The sequence below is a fragment of the Crinia signifera genome, chromosome 11 (assembly GCF_055691185.1).
Source record: "Crinia signifera chromosome 11, ASM5569118v1, whole genome shotgun sequence".
Lineage (NCBI taxonomy): Eukaryota > Metazoa > Chordata > Amphibia > Anura > Myobatrachidae > Crinia > Crinia signifera.
Genome location: NC_139227.1, coordinates 77527692 through 77555401, shown reverse-complemented (window position 1 = coordinate 77555401; position 27710 = coordinate 77527692). Strand labels below are relative to the sequence as shown.

Below are 27710 nucleotides of genomic sequence, written 5' to 3'. Positions count from 1 at the left end.
AGGTGCAGGGGTTCCAGGGAGAAATCTCTAATCATGGTGAGGACTGGAGTCCGGCTGAGGCCCCCTGTAGTGCAACCTGGGAAATGTAGTCTAAGCCTCATACTACACAAAGGGCAGTTGGCAGGTGAAGACTACATTTCCCAGAGTTCCAGAAGCCACCTCAGAAATCGGTACATTCGGTACAGTTAGATTTAGCCGGTACAGACCATTTAAAAATGTCTGTCATAATATTGTATACCTAATGTCATGGCATCGCACACCCTATAAAATGGCATGTGATCACATGCGATTTTGCGGGAGGTGCGATGCAATGGCCCGGTGCTGAGAGAGCAGTGAATAAATTACTTAGGAAAATTGCATCGCACATCGCATGGCCCTAAAATGGCCCATGCGATGCGATGTGATTTCCCTACGCAGAATAGCCCACTAAGCAAAGGCTCCCACATATAAGTACCGATATTTCCTACAAACAACATATATCAATATAATCTACACACCGTTCAAGTCAGTGCCTTTAGTAATTGCTTGGCACAGGCAGGCCAGACCCGGCTGAAGCGCCCCCTTTTTGCCTACTTAACATGCTGTGAGGTGTCGGGACATAACATTCATACAGCAGATCACCACATTTATATCAGAAACGTCTCGGTAACATCAGCACTTTAATTGGTTCAGACGCGTTAAAGAATCTTCTGTCAAAAAACCAAGGTGTCAATAAAGATTTTTAGAATCACGTGATCAGCCTCAGTCAGGGCCGATCACGTGAGGCAGGTTGATGACGTATGTTGTGTCCTCGCAATCACGTTACCTGCTGGTGACGTGGCCTGTAAGCCCGCCCACGTTTAGTCAACGTCACCGTGACGTGTTTCTTCCCGGTGTAAAGATGTGGTTCTGGTCCCGGGACCCGGCCCGTGATTTTCCATATGACGTCACCGGGGAAAGAGAGGAATTGCCGGGCGGATGGGGGATCCAAAAAGGCAAGAAGAAGGTAAGGGAGATGGAAGATGCTAAGGTCACTATGGTTTAAGCAGGTGTAAACGGTACGACATGGCATGAATGGTCCTGGGTGGGACATGGCAGCAGGCTTAGCTATATGACATGAAAAGGCAATGGGGGTATTTCTTCCTTGGTAACCTTTCCCCACAGGATTCCACTAAGTAATATGTACAGGGGATCATGCTGGGACAGACATGGTTTTGGTAAATAGATTGGGTTATCTGACATGGCTGCAATTAAAGCACTGACACGAACCTAATGCTCATTGTTTGGGTCCCAATGCCTATTTTTCATGTTACCTTAAAAAATATTCCTATTTTGAGTGATGCATGGTATAGGGGCCTAAGTGAGAACTGCAAGACTGGACCATCAAACCCTGTATTCTGCAGCTTGCAAGTGTCCGGTCCGCAGGTTGGGGGGTTGAAGGGAAGATTACAGCCCCCTTGTGTGGTCCGGAAAGTTCTGTGTTTTTAATACATCCCCGGACCATACAATAAGGAGGCTTTATTCTCCTCCTCTCCCTAATGACAGGGGTCACACCAGCTCCACCATACAGGACACCCGGTTCCGGTTTCACCCATACCCTGTATAGTCCTCTATGGGGCCGATATTAAGCCTGATAAAGTGAAAGGTGATAGCGCAGCAGCCAATCAGCTCCTAAGTGTAATTTTTTTATAAACATAGCTGATTGGCTGGTGCATTATCACCTTCCAGTTTATTATTTCACCATGCTTAATACATTTGCGCCAATGTTCAGTCCAAATTTCAGTATAATGCGGTCCATCAGTCTTATTAAAACTTTGTTTTGGTGTTGACGTTTAATTTTTTTTTTTTTTCTGGATATGGTAAGATGGTAACTTTAAAAGTGAAGAGTTGCGAAGCTGCCAGTTAGTGTTTCATAACATAATTTATAATTATTTTGGACTTTCCAATACAAAGCGTTTTTATTTGTCCATTTTATATGTTGTAAATATTCTTATGCTATTTGCATTGCAAATTAACTTTATACTAAAATAATATTTATATATATATCAGGTTAATAGTGACCAGGTGTCCGTGTTTACTTATGAAATCCGTCCTGGGGCAGACGATCAGACACAAGCAGCCAAATCTGCGTTGAAAAGAATCAAGACTTTGCGACATCCAAATATCTTATCATATGTAGATGGTTTGGAGGTAACTTGTCCAATGAATTCTGTACTGATTGTTTCACTGCTCTCTTTTTTTTCCCCAATTGTTTTATTAATCATGAACATTCACTGTAGTCACTTGTAACAAAGTGTACCCAGACGATATGACATATTGTACCCTGTGTCCACATCAGAATGATGTAATGAAGGCCAAACCAACATCTTCATAACACTTAACTGTGCTGTATGTGACATTATCCGGTTGATATACCGGTTGTGCAGCATGGCTGACTATATCGCTAACTATCGTGTGAGTGCATGGATAGGCCATATATGCTAAACAATCTGGCTGATATGATGTTCCGGTTCTGCCAGAAATGAGATGTATGGCTGAGATTGATCCAGTGTGTTCCCAGCTTCAAAGAAATGTGTACTTCACTATTATAAGTATTGAAGTTATTTGTTTTAAGTCCTGGCAAGCATTAATTTATAATATATATTTGTCCTAACAATTGAAGCATCAATAATAAAATAAGGTGCAGAGCTGCTTTTGTTGGACACAGAGCTTGTCTAATCAGTAGCTGCATTCACCAAAAGTGTACTCATTGGCTGTTTGATCTACTGCATAGGTTCTTCTTCCATTACTTACAGCGTCTGTTCTTTCAGCTGCCCATGCTCTGTTGCAATTCTGTAACGGTGGAGGTTTTGTGGAAGGTAGGATAGGTGACCCTAAATAGCAATGGTTGTCCATTCAATTGGCTGTAATGTGCTGGCCTTGCAACTGTTTTTGTATGCACTAACATCTCACATTTTCCTTTGTGCTCTATAATAATAATTATAATCAGCCTTTATTTATAGTACAGAGCACAGGTTTGTTACTTAATCCTGGCAGATGGGATCCCAATGGTTAATTACGTTAAGTAATTTTACCTTAACTGTCCCTTCTGCAGCCTAACCCCAGCACCCCCCCCCCCCCCAGCCTAACCCTAAATATCTTCTCCAGCAGCCTAACCCTAACCGAACCCTTTCATAAGGAGGTCAAGGAATGATGGACACAAATAGGTGAGTCAGTGTTCTAGAACAAAAAAAATGTTTTCTTAAGGTCCATACACACTGGGCGTTTTTGACCAGCGTGTATGGCTAGCGATGATGTGAAAATCGCTCAGTGCATAAACACTGACAGCGAAGACTGTGGAAAGTGGTTCAGTCTGCTGGTAAAACCAGCAGGTGGATGGTGGTAGCCGGTGATGATGCGTGTGCGCATCAGTGCTTATTGCTCATGCCAGGCCAAACGCACTAGGTGGTTTTGAGCTGAAAGTAGCTCTAAATTAAAAAGGTCAACACACGCAAATGTTGACATGAGTTAAATTTTTATTTTATTTTATTGTTCTTGCTTCTCCATGTTGGCGTGGAGGGAGAATATAATAGTGCCCGCATGGTGAGCGGGTGCGTTACACTAAGTGGGGGGAGTCGATGTTGATATATGTCAACTTGTGTTGACCATTTCCTTGACCTTTTATCCATGTCGACATATTACATGTTGACCCTTTTTGTGTCAACATTTTGCATGCCACCTTATTGACTGTCAACCTAATGAATGGAATGGATAAAGTTAGAAGCCAGAAAAGCCAGATGAGGTTGCAGTATTCCCAAATAAAGGTGCACAGGAAAGTGTGCAAGAGTATCGCAATTGTTGGTGTTCTCAAACATGTGATTGTAATGTGACATAGCTCTCAGAATAATCTGCAAAACAATGATTTGGGGATATCCATATAGGTTATTTGTAGCTTTAGGGGATAAGGGGGGAGAAGTGAGCCAGAGGAGAAGTGGCCCATGTCAACCAATCAGCACTGAAGTAACATCTATAATTTGCATAATGTAAAATTATACAGAACAGCTGATTGGTTGCCATGGGCCACTTCTCCTCTGGCTCACTTCTCCCTTATCGCTGATTCATACATTTTATTTTTAACAATTTTTTATTTATTGGTTTACACAAGGTTTTTTTTTTTCCTTTGTATCAGTTAATATTTGGTGCCATAGAAGATTGTTTAAGTACATGAAGAAAAAGCACATGAGGGAAGAGGGCCCTGCTCGTCAATGCTTAATACTGTAAAACGATACTATGTATTAGAAACCTCGATCAAAGATGTTTTAATGCTTAAAATATAAATAATCCATAGTTCTGAAGGGGGATGCTGATCGATGCAGGCTAGAGAAATTACCCTTGTCTTGCATGATTTGATGTCTTTGTTACCGTTTTCAAATCGCAATTCCAGGTCAGATTCGACATTTAGATCCTGAGTCCGTCATTTTCACACTTAACTCAGGGCGCCTATTATACAGAGGGAGACCCGGGTTTAACTCTTCTTCTTATAACCCGGATCGAAAGGCTTGGTTGGTCAACCAGGTTTATTAGGTGTGGTGCTTTCACACCTCAACTTGACCTGGCAATCACCTGGGTTATTTTTTGCGATCTGAAAGGGATATATGAGTGCAAGACAGGGAATAAAGTCAGTCTGTGCTGGGCTTCCCATCCTGCTGATGCCACTTCATTTCTTTCCTATTGCTACAGACTGACAAATGCTTATATATAGTGACGGAGCCAGTAACCTCTCTGGGGACTTACATCAAATCTAGGAGTGACAGTGGAGGACTCAGTGAGTTGGAGGTCTCCTGGGGTATTCACCAGATTGTGGTGAGTGTACCATCACTTTATACATTTGCCTCAATACGTATGTTATTGTATCTTGTGACATTTACAGACTTTCCATTTGCTCTCTTCTGGTCTAGAAAGCACTCAGCTTCCTGGTGAATGATGGGAACCTCATTCACAATAATGTCTATATGTCAGCGGTTTTTGTGGACCGTGCAGGGGAGTGGAAATTGGGGGGTCTTGATTATATGTACCCAGCTGGTAGCGAGCAAAGTGCCCCCATGAAAGGTCCTGAACTAGAGAAGTACAATCCTCCTGAAAGGTCGGACCGCACTAAAGTATCTGGGGACAAATGGTATGTTAGATTGATCTAAATATTTATTTTGGTCTCTCTGTCTTCTAAATATTCTCTACTCTTATTTCACAGTATTGTTGTATAATTAGTGATCTCTATATGCTAGGTCAGCTGACATGTGGTGTCTTGGCTGCCTGATCTGGGAGGTTTTTAATGGCCCTCTCCCTCGCCCTACTGCTCTTCGCTCACTCGGAAAGGTATGCAAACTAGGGTGGGTGTAAGCTCACTGTAACGTTCGCAAATATATTTTTGATGAAATGTCCTTACCTTATATGAATGAGGATGCCACTCCCGAGGCATATTTTCAATCTCAGAATTCTGGATTGAAAAATGCCCAATCCCGGGATTCCCAGGATCCCGGAATTGGCTTCCCTAATTTAAAAAAACCCTGTTCTGGCCGCCCCGCATATTTACTTACAGGCGGTTGATGGAGGTGGGTGGGCGGGCAATGGAGACAGGAGCCGAAATGCTGCCAGAAGCCGGCTGGGAGGGCTGCTTGTGCTGGAGCCAGGCAGGACACAAAAGACACAGTGGGAGGGCAGCACGCCCAGCATGAGGGCCTGCACAGCCCGCCGATCCTGGGCTTAGCCACCCTAATGCCAAGTCATTTTAATTTTTTTTGTTTACAAATGTGTACACCCTTAAGGCCTGTACACACTGGGTGACTGAGCTGAAAGTCGCTCAAAACAGCAGGTTTGAGCGGCTTTCAGCTCAAAGCCGCCCAGTGTGTATGGCCCGGCAATGAGCGGTGAGAGCTGCTGCGCGCTCCTGCATCATCGCCGGGAAAGCTGTTCATCTGCTGGTTATACCAACAGATGAGCGTCTTTCAGGACTGCTTTGCATAGCGCTCCGCAGTGCAGTGTATATGCACTGAGGGCTTTCCCTGCAGCGATGAACGCGATCATCACTGTCCTTACACGCTGGGCATAGTCGCCCAGTGTGTATGGACCTTTAGGCTGCTGCCCATAAACAGAACAGGAATGTAATATTTCTGTTCAAGGGGTGGTGGTTCACTGCCAGCAGCGCCACTGTGACGCACACATTTTTTAATTTTAATTGTATGATAATTACATTGTTTAGTAACTTTTGTTTTAATTAGCTTATTTGGTTTTATTGAGCAATATATTTGGATTCTAGAGGATTATTTTTTATCATTGTGTGCATCTGGGATATATTGGCAACCTTAGCTGACATACATCAACAGCGTTTTTATTTTGTTTGTTTTTTTGCATGCATCAGTAATGATTTTCTTCTTGTATAAATCAGATCCCCAAATCGCTGATCCCTCATTACTGTGAGCTTGTTGGTGCCAACCCTAAAATCCGTCCCAACCCTGCCCGATTCCTACAGAACTGCCGTGCACCTGGAGGATTTCTCTGCAATAGTTTTGTCGAGACCAACCTGTTCTTAGAAGAGATTCAGGTCCGTTGCTGTTTGTCTTGCAGTTTCCAATGTACAGTTTGCTCTTGTACTAGTAATATTATTTATTTATTATTCCATTTTATTATTTGAACAGATACTTGGGTGTATTCAATGCGGCTGGCGAGGGGGTTTTTGTGGCGAGGATCAGCGAAAACAAGCCATCCTCACCGTTCGACCCGCTCGCCCTATTCTATGTTCCGGGGGAATCCTCACCGTCCTCTGACGGCGAGGATTCCCCCTGAGCGGCGAGCACACTGCATATGGCCTCGAGCATTGCCGTTTTCATGGCCGCACTCGCAGTTTCGACCTCGCTTTTTAGAAATAGTGAGGTGAAAACGGCAAGTGCAGGGGGTCAGTTAAATACTGAGGGCGGGCTATGATGGCGAGCAATAGACATTGCCCGCAGTCATAGCTCGCCTGATCAGCATTGAATATACCTCGCTGTGTTCCTTTTCTTTTCTTTTTTGACTGTCATTAAACTTAATTCATTTATAGTAATTTTTGTGTTGCTTTCTCTTTCTCTACTCCTATCTTGGATGCTCCGCTTCACATTCAGCATCTCATTTTAAAATTGGAGGAAGGAATATTTTATTTTTGGGGGAGTTGTAAAATATTTTCTTTCTTTGCCACAGATAAAAGACCCAGCTGAGCGTCAGACATTTTTTGAGCAGCTTAGTGAAAACCTGGACTCTTTTCCTGAAGATTTCTGTCGTCATAAAATCCTTCCCCAGCTGCTGACAGCGTTTGAGTTCGGCAGTGCAGGCGCTGTCATCCTAACACCATTATTTAAAGTAAGCTTTGCATGAACCTTGACACTACAGCTTCTCTCTGTATGCTATGGGGTTGATTCGGTTTTCTGCATTGTGCCTCCAGACCTGTGGCGAATGAACACCACGATTATAACACGAGGTGTTCGTATAGGTGAGGCAAAAATATAACTAAAGATTGCTTAACATACTATGTAATGTTCAATGGTGGACAGCTTGGTAATATCGGATATCAGATGCATTTCTCTACATCAGGGAAGCTGCTCTGGTTGTGTAGCTGTGCTGTATATAACATGGGATGTTCTGTATGAGAAGATTGTACTTTACATATGGCTGCTTTGTACTGTGGATACAATGGTGTAAAACCTTCTATCTCTGGTTCTTTTTCTTGGTAGCGGATAATTATTTCCAAAAAGGCAGATACTTTATTTTAACTTACTGTATTTACTGTAGTTTGTTTTCATTGTAGGTATAGTATACTACAGTACAGTACAGTGAGCGTCTGTGTTGTTACATGCATCAAGTCACTACTTTGCAGGGGGTCAGTGTCGTAACTATAAAATGTGCGGACCCGCAGATATACTTGTCTGTGGTCCCGGCGCTCCTCCTGACTGGCTCTTTTAATGAAAATGTACCATCACAAAATGGCTGCCCCTAACAGCAGACCGTTTCTGAGGATGCTAGAGGAGGCCAAGCAGAGGAGTAAGGAAGGCTGGTCCCAGCAGCAGTGCAGTCCATCGATAGCCCTGCAGACTCCCAGCGCCCACACTTACTCAGCGCCTCCCCGCGACCACGGGGTCTGCGTGGTTATTGTTACGCCACTGCAGGGGGTGTAGATCATATTTGAACTTCTTTGTCCTGTTAATAACCATATAAAGTCTTCTAATACCTCTGTTACAGATTGGTAAATTCCTGAATGCAGAAGAATATCAACAAAAGATCATCCCAATCATTGTTAAAATGTTCTCTTCCACTGACCGGGCCATGAGAATACGACTCCTTCAGCAGGTGGGTACTAATGCTACCTAACTCTCTTAAGGTCCATACACACTGGGCGTTTTTGCCTAGCGTGTATGGCCAGCGATAAATTGCAAATTGCTGGCCGAAAAAAATGCTCCGGGTGTACACATTGAGCGATTTACACGGAGGTGAATGATTTCCCACTGTAGGACCCTATAGAAAGCCGTTTGCTTGTCCTGTCAAACAGGACGATGGATGACGACGGCCAATGATGATGCAGGATCGCGCATCAGTGCTCACCACTCATCGCCCGGCCATACACACTACTGCGGTTTTGAGCTGAAAGCCACTTAAAGTTAGCTGCTTTCAGCTCAAAATCAACTAGTGTGTATGGGGCTTTAGGGAAGTCTCCCCATGCCTTATTTAGCCATAGGGCTCCTCGTCTTCTCATAGTGATATGTCCATTTCTATGAACACATACAGGCGACCAAGCAGAAGGGTTTTTTCCTTGTTTAAGACTGTAATGCTGGGTACCCACTTAACCGACTAACTGGCTTATTGATCCATACATATTTACCAATCTGCCACTCAGTATGTCTAGCCACAAATCACAAATGGATGGGTATTTCAATTTGCCCGACCGGTTGTGATGTTGTCGGCAGTTGGCACTCTAGTTTGGAACCAACTACTTGCAGATCTTGTTTTGTCCTATGGAACATTTGAATATTGATTACTGTTATTAGAATAAATATTGCAGTCATTTCAATTTTGAAAATTTGAGTACGAAGTCAAATTTAACTAAATACGTTCAGCATTTTTTCCCTTCTATTTTTGGTATTTGTTTTTGTAACAGATGTATAATTAGTGGCATTGTTAACTTTTTTTTTTGCTTAATACATGAGGCAGATGGAGAATTTCATCCAGTATCTGAATGAGCCAACAGTCAACTCACAGATTTTCCCACACGTCGTCCATGGATTTATGGATACAAACCCTGCTATCCGTGAACAAACAGTGAAGGTAATCGTAATATGAAGCACAAAACATGGAAAAAAATAATTTAATGGTGCTATAAGCCTCTATTTAGCAACCTTTTCACTTAAACCATCATTTTAGTACATACTGTATATATACGCCTGGGCAGAATATCTAGGAGTTTCTGTTGAAAAACCAAGGCGCATCTAGTGCACTTTCTAAGAAGTTAGCTGTGTTCTAAGTACTGTGTGTGTATAATCTATTTATATCAATTTATTACCTCATAGTAAACTCAAGTTGTTAAGTACACATTTAGGTACTTGTTTAGTTTCACGGCGGCCGATATATCGGATGTGATATCGGTCGATATATCATCCGATACGATTTTTTTACCTGTTCATAACCCCACTATCCACTACGCATGGAGTTCACTTTATATAGTGTGGCGAGCGCAGCGAGCCCGAAGCATGGCGAGCGGACGCGGATTACTGAGCTCGCCACACTATATAAAATCAACTCCATGCGTAGTGGATAGTGGGGTTATGAACAGGTACAAAATCGCATTGGATCGGCCAATATCGCATCCGATATATCGGCTGCCGTGAAACGAAACAAGTACCCACATTTAATATATTTCATGCTATATATTCTCATATCCACGCAGTTGAGGATTTTGTCCATCATTTTTTCAGAACTTGATGCAAAATAACCACCTGTTCTCCTCCAATATGTGGTCTGTCCAGCAGCAGTCTACAGTTTACGGCTGTCTCATAATCTCAAACTCTGGATACACCAGGATTGACTTTTGTATGGCTCCCATAGACCACCAGTAAATTACTGCATTGTCCCAATTCCTTAACAACCTGATTGGGGAAACAGGAATATTAAACATTTTAATCAAATCCAAGTCCCTGATACTGGGCTGTGCCGGTGGGTTGGGGAATCACAGCTGTTACTTTGAGGGCCATTACGTATATAGAAAATCTAAAAGGAATGCCAGTGAGGGCAAACCCGAAGCTTCCTTTGGTTTCTCTCTTTCTTTTGAAACTTTTTTTAATGTTCTTTTTTCAGAGATGATCGTTTTTCTCTCTCACCTGAGCTCATTGTAGACTAGGTAGGAATAAAGTTTTGTTAAAAAAATGTTTTACGTGTCTGAAACCTCTATACCCTATGGTCAAGTAGCCCCCAGTGGATTCAGAGAAATGGTTTTGTATTAGGTATCAAGTCCTGGTTTTAAGAGGTGTCCATGTCACACTTCCTGTTCTATACAGACTGCATGTGTCGATATGGTGATATAATATTGTCAGAATTACTTTTTGCATGCCACCTTACTGGGGTAATTCTGTGGCAGGCAGTTGGCGCTCTGACATTCTGCTTTCTTTGATTCAGTCCATGTTGCTCCTGGCTCCCAAGTTAAATGAAAATAACCTCAATGTGGAGTTGATGAAGCATTTCGCTCGGCTACAGGCACGGGATGACCAGGGACCCATTCGATGTAACACAACTGTGTGTTTGGGCAAAATTGCCCCTTATTTGAACCCTGCTGTGAGTAAAAACTGTGCCACAAAATTGGCTATATTTATACTGTACTTTTATGTACTGTCATATAATATATGTAAGCCAGATAGGTGCACATAGAGACCGTGTTGTGGCTTTTAATATATCCTAGTTCTATAAAACCAAAATGATTATGTAATAACGTAAAGTAGAAGGAAATTTAGGGTGTTCAAGATGTCTTCATTTAAGTAAAGGCAAACTCAGTGTTCAATGATCCTACAGAGATAATTTGAGTTGTTGTGTAATATTGGAATTATATTTAGGCTAGTCTTAAGGCCCAACGGACGGGCAAAAGTTTATGCATTTCTCAAAATCTAACTCTGCGCATTGTTACATTTGCCCCACCTGCAGTGCACATGGTTTTGTCCATTTGTTAAAAAAATGTGCTTTGCAATCAGGAGTGAATAACCCCCAATATCCTGATTATTTGACAAACTCTATAGTTTATCATTGTACACTAGTCAACTGTGTGATGGAACAAGCATCACTATAGTGGGAAATAGTGATTGTCACATGACAGGCTTCCACAGCTAGAGGAAAATAAAGGAGTCTGAAGCAGAAAACCCATAAATCTTAACAAAAGTTGGCAGCATATAATGGATATTACCTATAATCCCATTTTGGCAGAGCAAGCCTTATTGTTATGTTCCAGGTAATCCAGTTAGTGACTGCTTGACTGTATTCGCAGTTAGTAGGAGTGCAGTCCGTAAAGCTTCTGTTTATCCTTCTCAGACACGACAAAGGGTCTTACTATCGGCCTTCAGTCGAGCGACAAAAGATCCGTTTTCCCCCTCACGTGCAGCCGGTGTTCTTGGTTTTGCTGCTACACACAACTTCTACTCAATGATTGACTGTGCTGGTAAAATCCTACCTGTGCTATGTGGGGTCACCATGGATCAAGAGAAAAGTGTTCGGGATCAGGTAAGAGGAATTCAAGAATATCTGTTATGATTACTGTATCAAAATGCTGAAGCGAAACATACTTACCTGGTCATTGTGCCAGTGTGGGAGAGAACTAGCACATGTCATTTGTTGCTTTATTCATTTTAGGCTTTCAAGGCAATCAGAAGTTTTTTGGATAAACTGGAATGTATATCAGAGGATCCAGCACAGATAGTTGAGCTTGGTAAGTAAGAGACTAGACTGAAATTTATGGCATGTGCAGGTGTGGCACTCACCTTAAAGTCAATCAATTGGCCCTAAACTGGCCAAATCAGTTATGGCACACCGGCATACTCAATATGGCGGTGGATTATCCTTTACGACTATAAAACCATCCAAAATGACAGCCAGGGACAATTTTTTCATCAGTACTCTGGTGGCTTTGATTGGTTGACTTTTTAAGCCATAGGGGCCCATTTATCAACTAATATTTGTGGCTAAATCGGATTAACCGCAAATAATAAGTTTCACCTAAATTTATTAAAGGGGGACCGCAGTAGGGATCTCCGATCCCTGCTGCGATTCCCCCCTGCAGCGCTGCTGGCCGCATCCCCCATATGTTTCTATGAGGGATGCGAAGCTGCCCGATGTATCAACATCGGGCAGCCCGGCTTCGCACCCCTGGGCTATCGCCATTCTGGGATGGCGATAGCCCATTGTAGCCTACGGCTACACATTGCACTGCCCTGCTCGGGCAGTGTGGTAAGAGGGATCGGCGGGGGTCAGCGCATAACCGCGCATGCGCTGACCTCCCGGCTTCCGGTTTAGCACTTCGCAGGGACGGGCTCCTTTCGGAGCCCTGTCCCTTCAGTGCCAGGATGATACATCCCAGTGATGTGATCGCATTTTACAATGCGATCCTGGGCGCAAATATTCCGCCCAGATCGCATTGCAAATGCGATCATTGATAAATGTGCCCCATAGTCTTCTGAGCTTCTCTAACCAGGTCCTTCAGACCATGGTTAAGATGAGAAGATAAAAAAACTGTATATAGTATACAGTGCTTGTCAGAATAAGCTGCTTGGACTTACTTGTTAGAGCAGGGGAGATGGGTAAAAGGGGTTCTCTTATCCAATGTTTCCGACCATATTAGCATAGGATCTGGAAAGCTTCAACATAGTTCTGCCTTTTAGCCGACTTACACTTAGTTTTTACTATTTATCCAAACCGACCTTTAAAAACGAGTTCCTTGAAGGCTCCGATTTGTGGTCTTGGGTTCTTTTATTGGAAGAAGTTGTCAGTTATACACAACTTAAACATATTTCCACAAATTATGCATCTGTGGCAACCATTTTGTCCAACAATAGTACTTTGGGACTTCATTTATGGTTGAAGGCTTTACAACACCCTACCTTAGAAGAAGATATCTGTTACTTCCCCATTGCCCGCTAGTAAATGCAATATTATACAAATGGCTTCTAGGTGTCCTAAAGCACCTTAAAGCACCAGTACCAAAACAGTCACTTGATTCTGTGTCCTTATCCTCTTTTTTTTATGAGGATATCGCTGTTTTTTTTGGATGAAATCATCTTTTCAGCCTATAAACCCCTATACACCAGAACTACCTGCATATGACCGTATGCACGTCCTAAGTGCGGTTGAACGAGCAAAGAACATACGGTCCACTTACGTCAACAGTAGAAACAGATGGATCAGACTTGCAGCATGTTTCATCTGAGGACCGTCCACTCGACCCGCAGCACCGCACATCGTGTGCACAGTTCAATTGCGTACTGATGGGCGACCCCCACGGGTAGGCAAAGCACTTTTGACTAAGCCGCGCACACAGTGTATTTGGCATAATCAAAATCACTTATGGGCTTAGTCAAAATCGCTCATAGGCTTAGCCAAAATTGCTTTGCCTGCCTGCCATGTGTACACCCCTTAACTCAACCAACATTAGCTAGTAAGGTAACTATGATCATCTGATAATCAAGGCTACACTGTTCTTCAGCTGAACAGCTGTTTTAAGGCCCATACACACTGGGTGACTTTAAACTAAAAGCATAATCTCTGGCCCGGCTGGTATTACCAGCAGATGAGTGATGGGGTGGACCGCTTTCCATAGCGCCCTGCCACAACTTATCTGATCTTATCCAGCTCAAAGGGCAGCTTTGACACGTCCCTATGTTAAGGCCCCCATACATTGGGCCGATTTGGTCCAATTTCCGTTGATTCCGACGGATCGGACCATGAAATCTGCTGTATGTGACATGCCATCGGGTCTGATGCGTGGTCCCGTGCACATCGGACTCGGACCCTGTGGTCGTACCAGCGGGTATGAGATGTCTCGCAATTGGACCCATCAGTGGCACATCGAGGCACCCGCGATGTGTCTGGTCTGATCCGTAGGTGTGTGTCAGCGGTGAAGCACCGCTGGCACACACCTATGTGCAGCAGCTGGGTCAGAGCAGCAGCTGGGAGCTGGTAGCGGCATTTGTCAGCCAGTGGGACTGGAAGCGGCTCGTGAATTTGAAAAGACTGGCCAGACGCTGATTGACTGAGAGAATTCTCTCAGTCAATCAGATGGGAGGCCATTGATAGGCTGAGAGAATTCTCTCCGCCAATAACCGACTGGCCAATCTTTCAAAATATTTTTTCAAATTCAGTAGCCGCTTTTTGTCCCGACGCCCGGCAAATGCCGCTACAAGCTCCCAGCCACCGCCCGCACCCCACCATGCTGCAGCAGCTCCCCAGGAGATATTACATGCAATAAATGACATGCGATTCAAATCAAGTGCCCAATCGTGAGCGAGCCTCCCGGGGAGCTGCCGGGAGTCTCTTAAGGCCAATCTGGTCCGACTGGTCAGACCAGTGTATTTCTAAATCCATGAGCTGACACTGCCCATTCACATGGATTATGCACTCACGGTTTTGTATTCAATTTTATTTCTTCAGAGATTGTCTTATTTCTTACCCTGTGCTTTGTGTATGTTTCTGTCCTGCTAGGCCTGGGTACAAAAAATGCATCCCTGCATCATGGGTTTAAAAGTTTTGGTTCAGCAAAAAGGAAAACTTATGGAAAAACCTGTATCCTGTATGAAATGTCATATATGTAACTGTGTACATCACATTTTATAGGTTATAGGTTTTTTCAACCAGTGGTTAAAAGCTATAGCAGGGGTAGCCAACTGCAGTCCTCGAGAGCTACCAACAGTTAATGTTTCCCAGATCTCCTCATAGAATCACAAGTGAGGTAATTAGCTCCACCTGTGGATCTTTTAAAATGTGTTGGTGAGTAATGAGTGCACCTGTGTACCTGTGAGGTGAGCTGGAAAACATGAACTGTTGGTAGCTCTCAAGGACTGGAGTTGGCTGCCACTGACCTATGGAAATCACAATTCCAGAATTTAGTGGAATTTGTAACAATCTCCTGTTTATCACTTGTGTTTGAACTAATTTTGCTGTTTCTTTTTATTTTAGAAAAAGATGTACATGCAGCATCAGTGAACCCGGGTGTTGTAGGTGGATGGGCTGGTTGGGCTGTCACGGGAGTCTCTTCCTTGACCTCTAAATTCATCCGGACGAGTGCAGCAGGGGGACAGGAAACTGCCCCAAGTGCAGAGCCTTCAGTACCCACAACTAAAGCACCAGCAGAGGTCAGCAAACCGGGTGAGTTTTATCCTACTGCTCCAGCTCTTGGATACACAGCTTTGCGTACATGATGGTTTGCTTCCACTACTTCATTTGCTTGTGACATGCAATCTAACAGCGACGTGTATACGATATTAACCAGTTGCGTAACCCAGAAAGGGCTGCAGAGGTATTTTTAAATGTGATGCACAGATATTTGTAGTCTGTTACTCAGTAGGACATTATCTGATTTAAGATGCTGTTCCTGCATCGGTTCCCAGTGCTACCTCATCTGAAATTCCCCGTACTGAGCCTGAAGAAGAGGAGGCTGATGATAATCCTTTAGATCGGTGGGATGATGAAGACTGGGGAAGTCTTGAGGTAAAGAGTGCTCTTTCTAAAACCTCTTGTAGTGATTATACAGCAATCCAAATCAGGATTTCAGCTTTTGTATTTGTTGCCCAAAGTATAAATCCATTCAACTTTATATGTAGGATTCAGAACAGAGCAAAGGACATGCAGAGAGTGATGACTGGGACACAGCCTGGAGCCAGAATGCTAGTAAGAAGACACAGGAGAAGGTAGGGAAAGTGGCTAATGGACGCCCTATTCAAGCGTGATTTGTTTCTGCCTTCCACACACGTTACATACAGAAGAATATATTAATTGTTGTGGGGCTAAGAGAACCGCTTCATTAGAGACTTAAATCTTGTGTTTTGTACCTAGAAAATCTAAGATTAAAATGTTATTTATGTTGGCTAGATTGTGTATATGGTTATACCCCTTTTATACAGCCGCAAAAACCCAGGTTTTTCTCTCGTGGACCCAGGTTAAAAGGGGTTAACCCGTATCCCTTTACACAGGACTTCTACCCGGGTCCTGACCTGGGTTGAACACAGGCAGGACCTGGGTAGAGGGCAGTGTAAATGGGTATGCCGGGTCATCCGACCCAGCTCCTGTTTACATCAATGGGGAAGCCCAACCTCCAGACCACAGCGTACTGCAGATGGCAGCGGAGGCAGGGAGGAGGTGAATGGATACTTGTGTGCGGCATCCATTCACCTTGTGGACAGGGGCTGGGTGCAGCCCAGCAGCTTACCTTGGTGCTGGGCTTGCCCCCAGCTTGGCGATCTGCGGTCCCAGCAGGGTGATCGGCGGTCCAGGCACTTGGAGATGATGTCATCTCCAAGTGTCGCCCCGGTTTACAGTGCGGGAACAGTGTTTCAAATACCAGGTCGGTTTTGGGTGTAAAAGGGGTATCATTCGTCCTCTGCAGACACTGGATACGTTGTATAGAGTGTGAAGGAGTCTGATCACTTTTTAGAGTTTAAAGCCAAAAGCTCATGCTTCCCCCTTTTATACTCTAAGTACCTCCATTTGTAAGCTGTGTAAGTGAATTCTGGTGGCACTGGCTATGTTTAGACTTTTATGGCGTATACAGGTCACCCATTGTCACAAAAAAATGTAATCTGTCAATAATAGAAATTTGGGATCTTTAAGAAATCAGGTTTATTTTAAAGCCTAATTTATCAAAAGATAAGAAGACTCTTCTTTATTGCCACTCACATAGATGCATCAGTAAGGGATGCCTGGAGTGGGCAGTGAAGGTAGCTTTCTGCCACCTACCTGCTCCCAACATGGTATCATCTCCAGATGGGATGGATGACGCTCCGACAGTGGGGATCCTGACAGCACAAAGAAGCCCCTTGCGGGGCTGCGCTCACCATGCTGCGGGCCCGGTGGCTCGCTACAGGTTATATTCTCCCTCTATAGGGGTCGTGGACTCTCACAAGGGAGACTAGCCCCTGTGAGTTGGGATCCCCACTGCCTGAGCCCCATACCACACCCGGAACTTTTGTGGTATGGGAACCTCTAGGCAGTAGACTGCACACTGAAGGTGACACTCAAAGGTGCGGTACCAGAGACCGTCGGCCTATTGGACTATCAAGACCGTACCAGAGACTCCAAGAATTTGTGGCACATGTCATACCATGCCATGGTACTTCCTTTGGATCTACTTGTACCTTTTGGTAGTGAGTCTGTGAGCGCACAAAAAAGTTGAGAGGGTGAATTTGGGTAGCAACAAACTGCCATAGTTGGTATGTCCAAGATTTTGGGAGAGTTTTCCCTTTTTTTTTTTTAAAGCAGCAATCATTTACATGACCAAATAAACCTGGTTTTGCAGTGTAATTGATTGCTGCTTTAAAAAAAATGGGTAAACTCGCCCAAAATCTCTGACTTTCTGAAACTCTCACCCTATTACATTTGGCCCCAGGGCTGTTTAGTCTGGACCCCTCTTTCGCTTCAGCTTAACTTGGCCGATGTAACCGTGCGGCTTTGATCTTTGTGGCTAATGATTTGTATACAGAGTGGTGTACACATTGCTTCTGGCTAGAAAACCTGTTTTGGACACTCCATTTCTGGTAGACCTACAGTATACCTTTGAATAGCCATGTTTTACAATGTGTGCTCAATGCTGTGCATGTTCCGGTGACCACTGTGTCTGCCATTGCGGAACCTACGTGTGCTCAGGCTTTAGTAGGTTTGATTGCTGAGCTGCATGTTTTGCAGGTCTCACAGAATCACAAGTGAAATAATTAGCTCCACATTTGCATCTTTTAAAATGTGTCCATGAGTACCTGAATCAAATATGTTTGCAAATGGAGACTGCAGGGCTAGGTGCTTGTTTTTTTTTTTTTTAAAAACCTGTGGCAACAGGTAAAATGCCTGAATTCAACAAATAACAGGTTTGGCAAATAGTTTTGGTACATACAGTGTTTGTTGCCTTCCGTCATTGACTTTTTACTTTCAGTAAAGTCATTCTAGTTTAACTGTCTTCGTTTCTTCCTAATTAAGGTTTCAAATTCGTCCTCCAGAAACAAACCACATAGTGGGACAAGCCAGAGGATTGCTGATACCAGGACCTCACCCTCTGAAGACAGTTGGGGATGGGATGATGCTTTTCAGACTATTTCTGACAACAAAAGCAAAACACCATCAAAAGTCTCCCATCCAGAAGGCACCAGACCAGCCAGTGAATACAACTGGGGCAGTGCAGGGGGTGGCGGAAAAAATGTGGACTTCTTCTCAGTTGCTTCAGAGAAAGCCACCCAGGTAATGTAAAGCCTGTTTACTGATAACTGATGTAGTAATCAATATTCAATGAAAGCACTTCAGATATGTCTCCTAACTGTCGTGGGGTCAGATGCACTAAACTTAAAAAGTGATAACATGGAGAGTGATAAACAACCAACCAATCAATCAGCTCTTACCTGTCATTTTTCAAACACAGTCTGTGACCTGGCTGGTAGGAGCTGATTGGCTGGCTGTTTATCACTCTCCATTGTATCACTTTTGACGCTTAGTGCATCTGGCCCCTGTACAGTACAGTCATGCAGTGACCAGTACAAAACAGTATGTAGTTAGCGTAGCGGCGCTGTCAGAATCAGCGTAGTGTTCCTGCAGCCAGCGTAGTCAGTCGGAAGTAGCGTAGTGTTCCCGCGAGCATCCCTGTCCGAATCAGCACGTGCGTCCTATGCACAATAAAGGAGGCATTTTCAAACCCCAGTATCCAAGCCAGCCCGAAGCGTTGCAAGCATTATGCGTCCTCCCGACCTGTTCATACCCCCACTACCTACGTCGGCATGGAGTTAATTTTAAATAGTGTGGCGAGTGGACGCGGATTACTTCACATGTGGAACATGTGACAACAATGTTCGCTGCGCTTGCCACACTTTTTAAATTCAACTTCATGCCGACGTGGATAGTGGGGGTATGAACAGGTCGGGAGGACGCGTAACGCGTGCGCTCGCCAGGCTTCAGGTTGGTGTGGATACTGCGGGTTTGAAAATTTATTTTATTGTACATAGGATGCAATTTATGCATGAGGCGCATGTGTTAATAATTACCGAGATGCACCTGCGTCTTAGACAGCTGGCACGCCTCTCCCCCGGCGTCCGCCAGCACAGGGGATCTGGCAGTTACCGGCGCTGTATGAGAGGCGCTCACTAGGCTTGGCATGGACGCCGGGGACAGAGCTAGGCTGCCGTGGAGTCACTACGCTAGGCTGCCGTGGAGTCACTACGCTGCCATTGGACTACGCTAACAGCGTAGCTTATCCTACGCCTGCATACGTATGCTAATTGGGCGCCCGGCAAATACACAAGTACCAAATAGTTTCTACATTTAAGGAATCCCTGAGTGGTACATGTAAATATGCCTGTAGGGCAGAGGTTGCCAGTACACAGACCAACAGCTGCTGTGGGACTAAACATTCTACCATGCTGTGCCATGTTCCATGCTGGGTTGTGTAGTTCATCAGCAGCTGTAGGGCTATTTTTATCCCACTGCTGTGGTAGTGTGGACTTGGGAGGGAACATTGCGGTTTGGTAGATACTGTACTTTGAAGATGACTTAATAGATTTCACTCATATTAAAGATACAAGCAAACTTCAATATACAGTATACATTTTTATGTATTGTTCAATTAATAGTACACACTGGATGCTAATATAGGTGTAGAATAAATACAAATATATGTTATAAGGAAAAACACATACCTCAAAACAAAAGTGAAACCCCATGTTAACCTAATTCTTGTCGACCTTCAGTACAATGCATGTCGACCCAATCCCTGCAATTAGATCTCAACTAGGCCCAATGTTAGCCTTTATAACAGGGAATGTGAAATCCACAAACCCAAAGTGTACTGTTTAGTCCCTTTTATCACTCAGTAGTAGTCAGTAACAGGGAATAGTATAATCAGGAATGAATGTATAGTAACTTCAAGAACTATTTGTTCTACAGCAACAAGATGATGATCTGAATTTAGAGGGCGGTGGAGACTGGGGTGGAGAGGACAACTGGGAGTCTGTGGAAGCGGATCAAGGTGAGTTTACAAGGGAAAGAAGTGAATTGCTTTATACCACTCTATATAGTCAGGTTCTTTAGCCTGCGTGTTAAGTCTTGTGTTAAAGTGTTAGTTTTTTGAAATAGCAGGTCTCAGCAAAGCTGAAATTGCCAGGAGAAAGAGAGAGGAACGTCAGCGAGAGATGGAAGCCAAGAGAGCAGAAAAGAGAGCTGCCAAGGGACCCCTAAAACTCGGAGTGCGAAAACTAGATTGAGCAGAGACTAAAGACGAGATTGGAGGGTATGTGTGTTTTTTTTTTTGGTACTCTTTACCTAGAAGGGCGCCAGCGATTGAAATCGCGGGCGTCGGGGGTAAAAATCGCGGGTAAATCGCGGGGACATAAAAATCTGCTACCCGCGATGACCGCGATTTTCCCATAGGGAACAATGTTAAAAAGGCTGAGCGCGATTTTCATGTAAAATGCCTCAATGCCCGCGATTTGGCCATAGGAATCAATGTTAAATGGGCTACAGAGCCCAAATAGGCACAATTAACCCTTAAATGTCCCCCTAAATTTTTAACGCCACCCCACGATCCACGCCAACCCGAAGCGTGGCGAGCGCAGCGGTACGCGTCCTCCGACCTTTTCATGCCCTACTATCCACTAGGGCGTGGAGTGAGAATAGAATAGTGTGGCGAGCGCGAGCGAGCCACCGAGCCCGAAGCGAGCCCGAAGCGTGTCGCCACGGACACCTGTGAAGGCCGCGAGGGGACGCGTATAACTGTGAAGGTATCCGCGTGCGCTCGCCACGCTTCGGGCTCGGTGCGCTCGCCACACTATTCTATTCTCACTCCACGCCCTAGTGGATAGTAGGGCATGAAAAGGTCGGAGGACGCGTACCGCCGCCCCTCGCGGGCTCGCTGCGCTCGCCACGCTTCGGGTTGCCGTGGATCGTGGGGTGGCGTTAAAAATTTAGGGGGACATTTTTGGGTTAATTGTGCCTATTTGGGCTCTGTGGCCCATTTAACATTGATTCCTATGGCCAAATCGGGTCCATTGAGCCATTTAACAGTAAAATCGCGTCGGTCGGGACATTTAACATTGATTCCTATGGGAAATTGGGTGCATCGCATCGCGGGTACATTTATGGACGGCCGCGACGCGACCGACGCGATTTCCATGTTTAACATGGGTTTCAATGGGAAATCGCGGGCATCGCGTCGGTCGCGTCGCGGCCAGACATAAATGTACCCGCGATCACCACGACGGGCGCCCTTCTAGGTAAAGAGTACCTTTTTTTTTTTTATGTTTTAATACACATAACAAAATAAACTTAAAAAAAATATGCCCACCTCCCCTCCCCCTTCCCTCCATTGGCATCCAGTGGGAGCATTTTAATAACAGGCAGACTCAAAACATCTGGCTCAACTCCAGTCAAATTTGAACCGCTCAGTCCTACACATGTATACAAATTATTCATGACCTATTGCTGAGGTTCTCATACTCATGTGGAGAATATGTATTCTGCCCTGTAGACACATTGGGTTCTAAAAGAGGGATTGATGTGCACAAATTACATATGTTTAGGATGTGGCCAGATTCTGTGGCAGTAAAGGTGCGAACACACTGGCCAAAATATCAGCCGTTTCATTGGGTGTGGTATAGGCGTCCGACAGTCCGGATACCCACAGTCATATCGACGGCGGGATCCCGACTGGCCGGACCTAGACAGCATGGCGAGCGCAACAAAGCCCCTTGCCACCTATTCTATTCTCCCTCTATGGGGGTCGTGGACCCCCACGAGGGAAAATAGCCGACAGTCGTCGGGAACCCGGCTGTCTGTGTTTTGAAAGTCAGGATCCCGACGTCGGGTGAATGCCTGTCGGGACCCCGTCCGGCACCAGTTTGATTGAACGGCTGATTTATCTATGCACCATCAGCCAGTGTGTACGAGCGATATATCCGATCAGCGTCGTTCAGATATATTGCGTCGGCTCTGCAACACATCCGATGCCTGATATATCGGCGCATCATGCTGTGTGTATGGACGATCTGCCAACCACCCATACAGACATGCTGGGAGCCACTGGTGATTGACAGCTCAGTGCGCGACGCACTTGTGATGTCAGTTCAGACTGATCGGACAGTGTGAATGGAGAACACTCTGCCCGATTAGTGTGTACCCAGCTTAAGTATTCCTCTAGGGCAGGCATATCCAAACTATGGCCCTCCAGCTGTTGTGAACATATAATTCCCATCATGCCTTGCCACAGTTTTGCTATTAGGGAATGCTAAAACTATGGCAAGGCATGCTGGGATGTGTAGTTTCACAACAGCTGGATGGCCATAGTTTGGACATGCCTGATCTAGGGGTTTGTGTTTACCACTTCCCTGATCATGGCCACATCTGATGTATACATGCTCCTTTTCCACTTATTTATGTTAGAGACTAATGGTCTTAAAGCTGGTTGTGCCAGCTCAATATTGCACAGTTCAAGTTTACCTGCTTTTGACTGTGTATTGAATTGTAGGTCTGATTCTATTTTGGGAATTATCCCCTTCACTGGCAATCCCGTAAATTTTCTGGGTGATGCTTCAGTGATAACACTGGCATTCCTGGAAAATTTCCATGATTGCCAATGTCTCCGGCTCCTTCCTCCTGGCTGTGTGCTGCGTAAACTTGCTAACGTCATGCCGCACGTTGCCGGGGAGCGTATGATATAGTGCACAGCAGCGCTGCCCGGCCCTGGAAGACACAGCAGGTTTTTTTGGTACTTGTTTCCTAGCACGGCCACACCGATTCTAATCTTGTGCATCGCAGGTAAAAAATCTGATCGGTCGCATCGCATGCGTGCTAAAAAAATCGCATGCGATGCCCCCGATTTCCCATAGGGAACAATGTTAAATGCCTCAATTTACCCAAATGAATAGGGAAGAATGTTAAATGGTCCAGAAACCCCCAAAAACACCCCAGAACAGTGAAATGGCCCCCCAAAATTAGTTAACGCCACCCCACGATCAACGTGAACCCGAAGCGTGGCGAGCGGCGGTGGTACGCGTCCTCCGACCTTTTCATACCCCCACTATCCACGTCGTCGTGGAGTTGAGAATAGAATAGTGTGGCGAGCGCAGCGCGCCCGAAGCGTGGCGAGCGGACGCGGATACCTTCACAGTTATACGCGTCCCCTCGCGGGCTTCACAGGTGTCCATGGCGACGCGGACACCTGTGAAGCCCGCGAGGGGACGCGTTTACCTGTGAAGGTATCCGCGGGGCTCGCCACACTATTCTATTCTCAACTCCACGCCGACGTGGATAGTGGGGGTATGAAAAGGTCGGAGGACGCGTACCGCCGCCGCTCGCCACGCTTCGGGTTCACGTTGATCGTGGGGTGGCGTTAATTAATTTTGGGGGGCCATTTCACTGTTCAGGGGTGTTTTTGGGGGTTTCTGGACCATTTAATATTGTTCCCTGTTGATTTGGGTAAATTGAGCCATTTAACATTGTTCCCTATGGGAAATCGGGGGCATCGCGTCGGGACCTTTTAATGCTTATTTAGCCGCATGCGACGCGACCGACGCGATTTTTTAACTTTTCAATGCATTTCAATGGGAAATCGGGTCCATCGCGTCGGGGGACATCGCATACCACTATTAAGGGCACAAGATCAATGCGATTGTGGCCGTGCTAGGAAACAAGTACCGTTTTTTTTGTTTTGTTTTTAGAGAGCGCTCTCCAAATAAACCTACCCTGTGGGGAGCACTCCCGAAAAAAAAAGCAAGCCCACCACTGAAGGTCGACATGAGTCTAGGTCGATATGCAGGAAGGTTGACATGCGGTTTTTCACACTTTTTTGGAGCCGACATGGTATTTCATGCCCTATCATCCACTAGGGCAGGGCTGGGCAATTGCGGCCCTCCAGATGTTGAGGAACTACACATCCCAGCATGCCTTGCAGCAGTTTCAGCATGGCCACATAGCAAAACTAATGTAAAGCATCCTGGGATGTGTAGTTCCTCAACATCTGGAGGGCCGCAATTGCCCAGCCCTGCACTAGGGGAGAATAAAACAGTGTGCTGAGCGCAGCGAGGCACCATGCCCGAAGATAGGGGATGCAGTGCTACATTTCAGTGTCCATATTGACTGTGTCAACATTCGGGTAAGAAAATGTGAAGAACCCCATGTCGACCAACATGCTGGTGACCTAGTGATCCAAACCCCCCTGCAGGAGCCAGCATCCCATACAATAGCCCCAGAAGTAGCAAAACAATTGTTCCAGGTCATCCCCTGTTGATGATGGCTTTCCGGCTTGTCCCTCATCCCTGCCTGTAGTTATCCTACTAGCGCTAATTGATCTGCTTTGTGTAAAAGACGTCGCATTCCCTTCAATATATATTTTTTTCCATTTACATATTTTTCTAATTTTACCTGACTATATATAATCTTAGTGCAACCCCTCCTTGTCTTTATTAACCCTTTGAGTGTCAACATCTGTGCAAAATATACACTAAAATGCCAGTGTGACGAACATTTGTTATATAGATTAAAATGTTGTGTGAAAAAAGCCTATATAAGGTAAACATTACAGGACATTATGATGAATAAAAACGTTTTCCTGACAATTATCACACCTATATTGACAAATTCACTTGGCACCCAAAGGGTTAATACTGTATTTTGACTATATAACCTCTCTTCCCACATTCTGACACCAGTGGTTGCTGTTACAGTACTATCCCTTTTCTTTCTATAATCTCCATTGACATCCGGCAAAGTGCTACAATGTTTTTACAAAATACAATTGCCGTTGTGTGTCACTGAGTTTCTATACAAAGCATTATATAAAAGTCTTGCATATCAATTAATAAACATAGTCCTAGTCACATCCGGCTGCGACTTAAAGCACATACACCCTGGGCGACTTTGTAGGTTTGAGCGGCTTTCAGCTCAATGCCGCCCAGTGTGTATGCCCCGGCTATGAGCAGTGCTGTGCGCTCCCGCATCAACGCTGGGAAAGGCGTTCATCTGCTGGTATTAACAGTAGATGAGCAGCTTTAAGGACGGCTTTGCATAGAGCTGCGCTATGCAAAGCCGCACTCTCCCTGCTGACGGCGTCAGGCAGGGGGAAAGCCACTCAGTGTGTATGCACTGAGCAGCACTTCCCACCCCCCCACCCAATGCTAGCAGGGTGCCAGGACTGGGCATAGAAAGAAAGGGATGGTTCAGCACATACTGTAAGTCTTATCGGTTTCTTTCTTTTATGATTCTCCCTTATATTAAGTGAGATTGAGCCACCAGTCTCAATCTACAGTATCTGGTCAAACAAAACGGTGGTGGGGTGTAAAGGGAGATGAGAACTATACAGTAGGTGCACTCAAGAAACCAGTTGGCTCTGCTAAAATTTAATTTAAATGAAAATATAACCTATACCCCTTTTACACTGCCGCAAAACCCCGGGTCAGAGGCAGTGTAAATGGGACATGCTGTGTCCCTTTACACCGGCTTCTACCCAGGTCCTGGGTAGAGGACTGTGTAAATGGGTACGCTGGGTCATCCGACCCGGCTCCCATTTAAATCAGTGGGGGATGTGCAACCTGCGGACCGCAGACAGCCTGTGCTACTTTCTGCTATACTCTTCAGCCAGTGGCAGAGTAGGTGAATGAATGCCTGTGTGCAGCATCCATTCACCTCCCAGAGGACGGGGGCAAGCCCAGCAGCTTACCTTGGTGCTGGGCTGCCCCCAGCATGGCGATCGGTGTTTCCGGCGGGGATCACCGCGGTTCCGGCGCTTGGAGAGGTCATCTCCAAGTACCACCTCAGTCTACTGCAGTGTAAATCCCAGATCTGACCCGGATTGGATCCTTCTTCCAAATGCTGGGTCAGATTCGGGATTTTTGGTGTAAAAGGGGGTACCATTTAATTCCCATATGTATGAATGCAAATTTTTATATTGTCAAATATATATTTTTTAAATATCTTCAAATGCTGGTTCCTTTTGAGGGTAACTTTTATCATTTACACTGTTTTAGTTCTAGATTTCTTCATTTTCTTTAATCTATAAAACTTCCACAAGCCCTCCGTAAGTCAGAAGATTCCTGTAATGGCACCTAAACACGGGCCAATTCCAAGGCATTTTCTAAGCAATCTCACAGATGCCCTACATTGCTCTGTGTATAGGGGCCATAGTTATAGTCGCAGAATGCTGGACATTAATTTCTACTTAACCTCTTGAGTGGTGGGTTTGGCTGGGGCAGGACAAACCTACAAGGGCAGGTTTGTCCTGCCCCAGCAAAACCCACCACAAATCATAAGAAGCCGCCACCAATCCCCCCCCCCCTTGCTACAGAGCTCCCGTGTCCGTCACCAGACAGGCGGTAGACTCGGGGCTGTTTCGCGGCGGCTCGGGAAGACTCGGGTGCCTGAACTCTCCCGAGTCACCCCTAACATCCCCTGCCGCCTGTCAATCAATAGAACTAATGGCGGCGGGGGCAGGGGAGCTCCGGCATACAATCGCCAGGGGTGAGGGGGATTGAGGGAAGGGGAGGAGACAGAGCGGCCACTGGGGGGGGGGTTAAACATCACCGGACAGGTGATGCGCCAGTGGTGCATTTTAGTAGTATGGCCGGAAATTTTACAGGACAGCCCGCTGCGGCAGCGCAGCTGAGCCCGAGAAATTTTCCGGGCATACCACTCAAGTGGTTAATCGCCGTTCAGGGCCAGACCGATCGCTCAGCAGTCAGGGGCCTACACACTATGGGGGTTAATCTAATGTCTTTGGCATGGGAGACAGACGCTTATCTGCACATGCTCAAATGCAGGGTGCAAGCAAGCAAGCAAGGCGAACTACATGTTCGCAGTCCCGCTAGCAGTGTGGGAGAGGGCATGGGTCGGCGGCTGGGGGCACGCTGGGCGTTCCCATGCAAATCGCCCAGAGACGTGGGTGTGGGGGGCTGGCAGCACTACTGGTGGCGGCTGGTGTTTAGTCAACACGCAACGCTGCGAATTTCACAGCGTTGCACGTGGACCAGAATAAAATCTTAAGTGGGACAGGAATTGGGAGAGCTAGTACTGTTGTGCTATGACAGAGGGGAGTTTGGGGTACAGTATTAAAGTAACAGGTTCTGAGGTAAAAAAAAAAAAAAGAGAACATTTGATATACACTAACCAATCATACATCAGTATAATTTGTGGTTACTTGTTTCAGTAGGTAACTTTGTTTTATACAAATGTTTTATTACACAGGGCAGAAACCACCTGCGACAAGCTGTGACACTTTCGGTAAATAAAGAATGGACGAGGTCAGAGATTTCATAATATTTATGCTGTATACATTTTTATCTTACACACAGTGCTGTATATTTCACAGCCAAAGAATAAAAGGACATTTTCCAAAAAGAGAATTTCTTTAAACACGTCTGTAATTCCATGTACATATATAATAAACTCCATACAAAACTATATGGCTCAATGGGTCGTAGATGCTTCTTTTCAGTTAAAATCATTTTAATACAATTTCTATGTAGAGGTCAGGT

The 27710-nt window shown here is 45.2% G+C and overlaps 1 protein-coding gene across 2 annotated transcripts; it reads left to right on the top strand.

The window, feature by feature from the left end:
- Nucleotides 1-811: 811 nt before the first annotated feature.
- SCYL1 (SCY1 like pseudokinase 1) lies at nt 812-27636 on the top strand. Of its 2 annotated transcripts, none has more exons than XM_083165173.1 (19): nt 812-985; nt 2029-2169; nt 4699-4821; nt 4917-5134; nt 5241-5331; nt 6401-6556; nt 7189-7347; nt 8224-8331; nt 9190-9303; nt 10648-10803; nt 11548-11736; nt 11866-11941; nt 15181-15369; nt 15587-15711; nt 15825-15911; nt 18187-18444; nt 20137-20218; nt 20329-20479; nt 27421-27636. In XM_083165173.1, the coding sequence occupies exons 1-18, from the start codon at nt 881-883 to the stop codon at nt 20451-20453; spliced, it is 2502 nt and encodes an 833-aa protein (XP_083021299.1). In that variant the 5' UTR covers nt 812-880; the 3' UTR covers nt 20454-20479; nt 27421-27636. The 2 variants fall into 2 exon arrangements, with proteins under 2 accessions (XP_083021299.1, XP_083021298.1); XM_083165172.1 differs by having other exon boundaries at nt 20326-20479.
- The last annotated feature ends 74 nt before the right edge of the window (nt 27637-27710 follow it).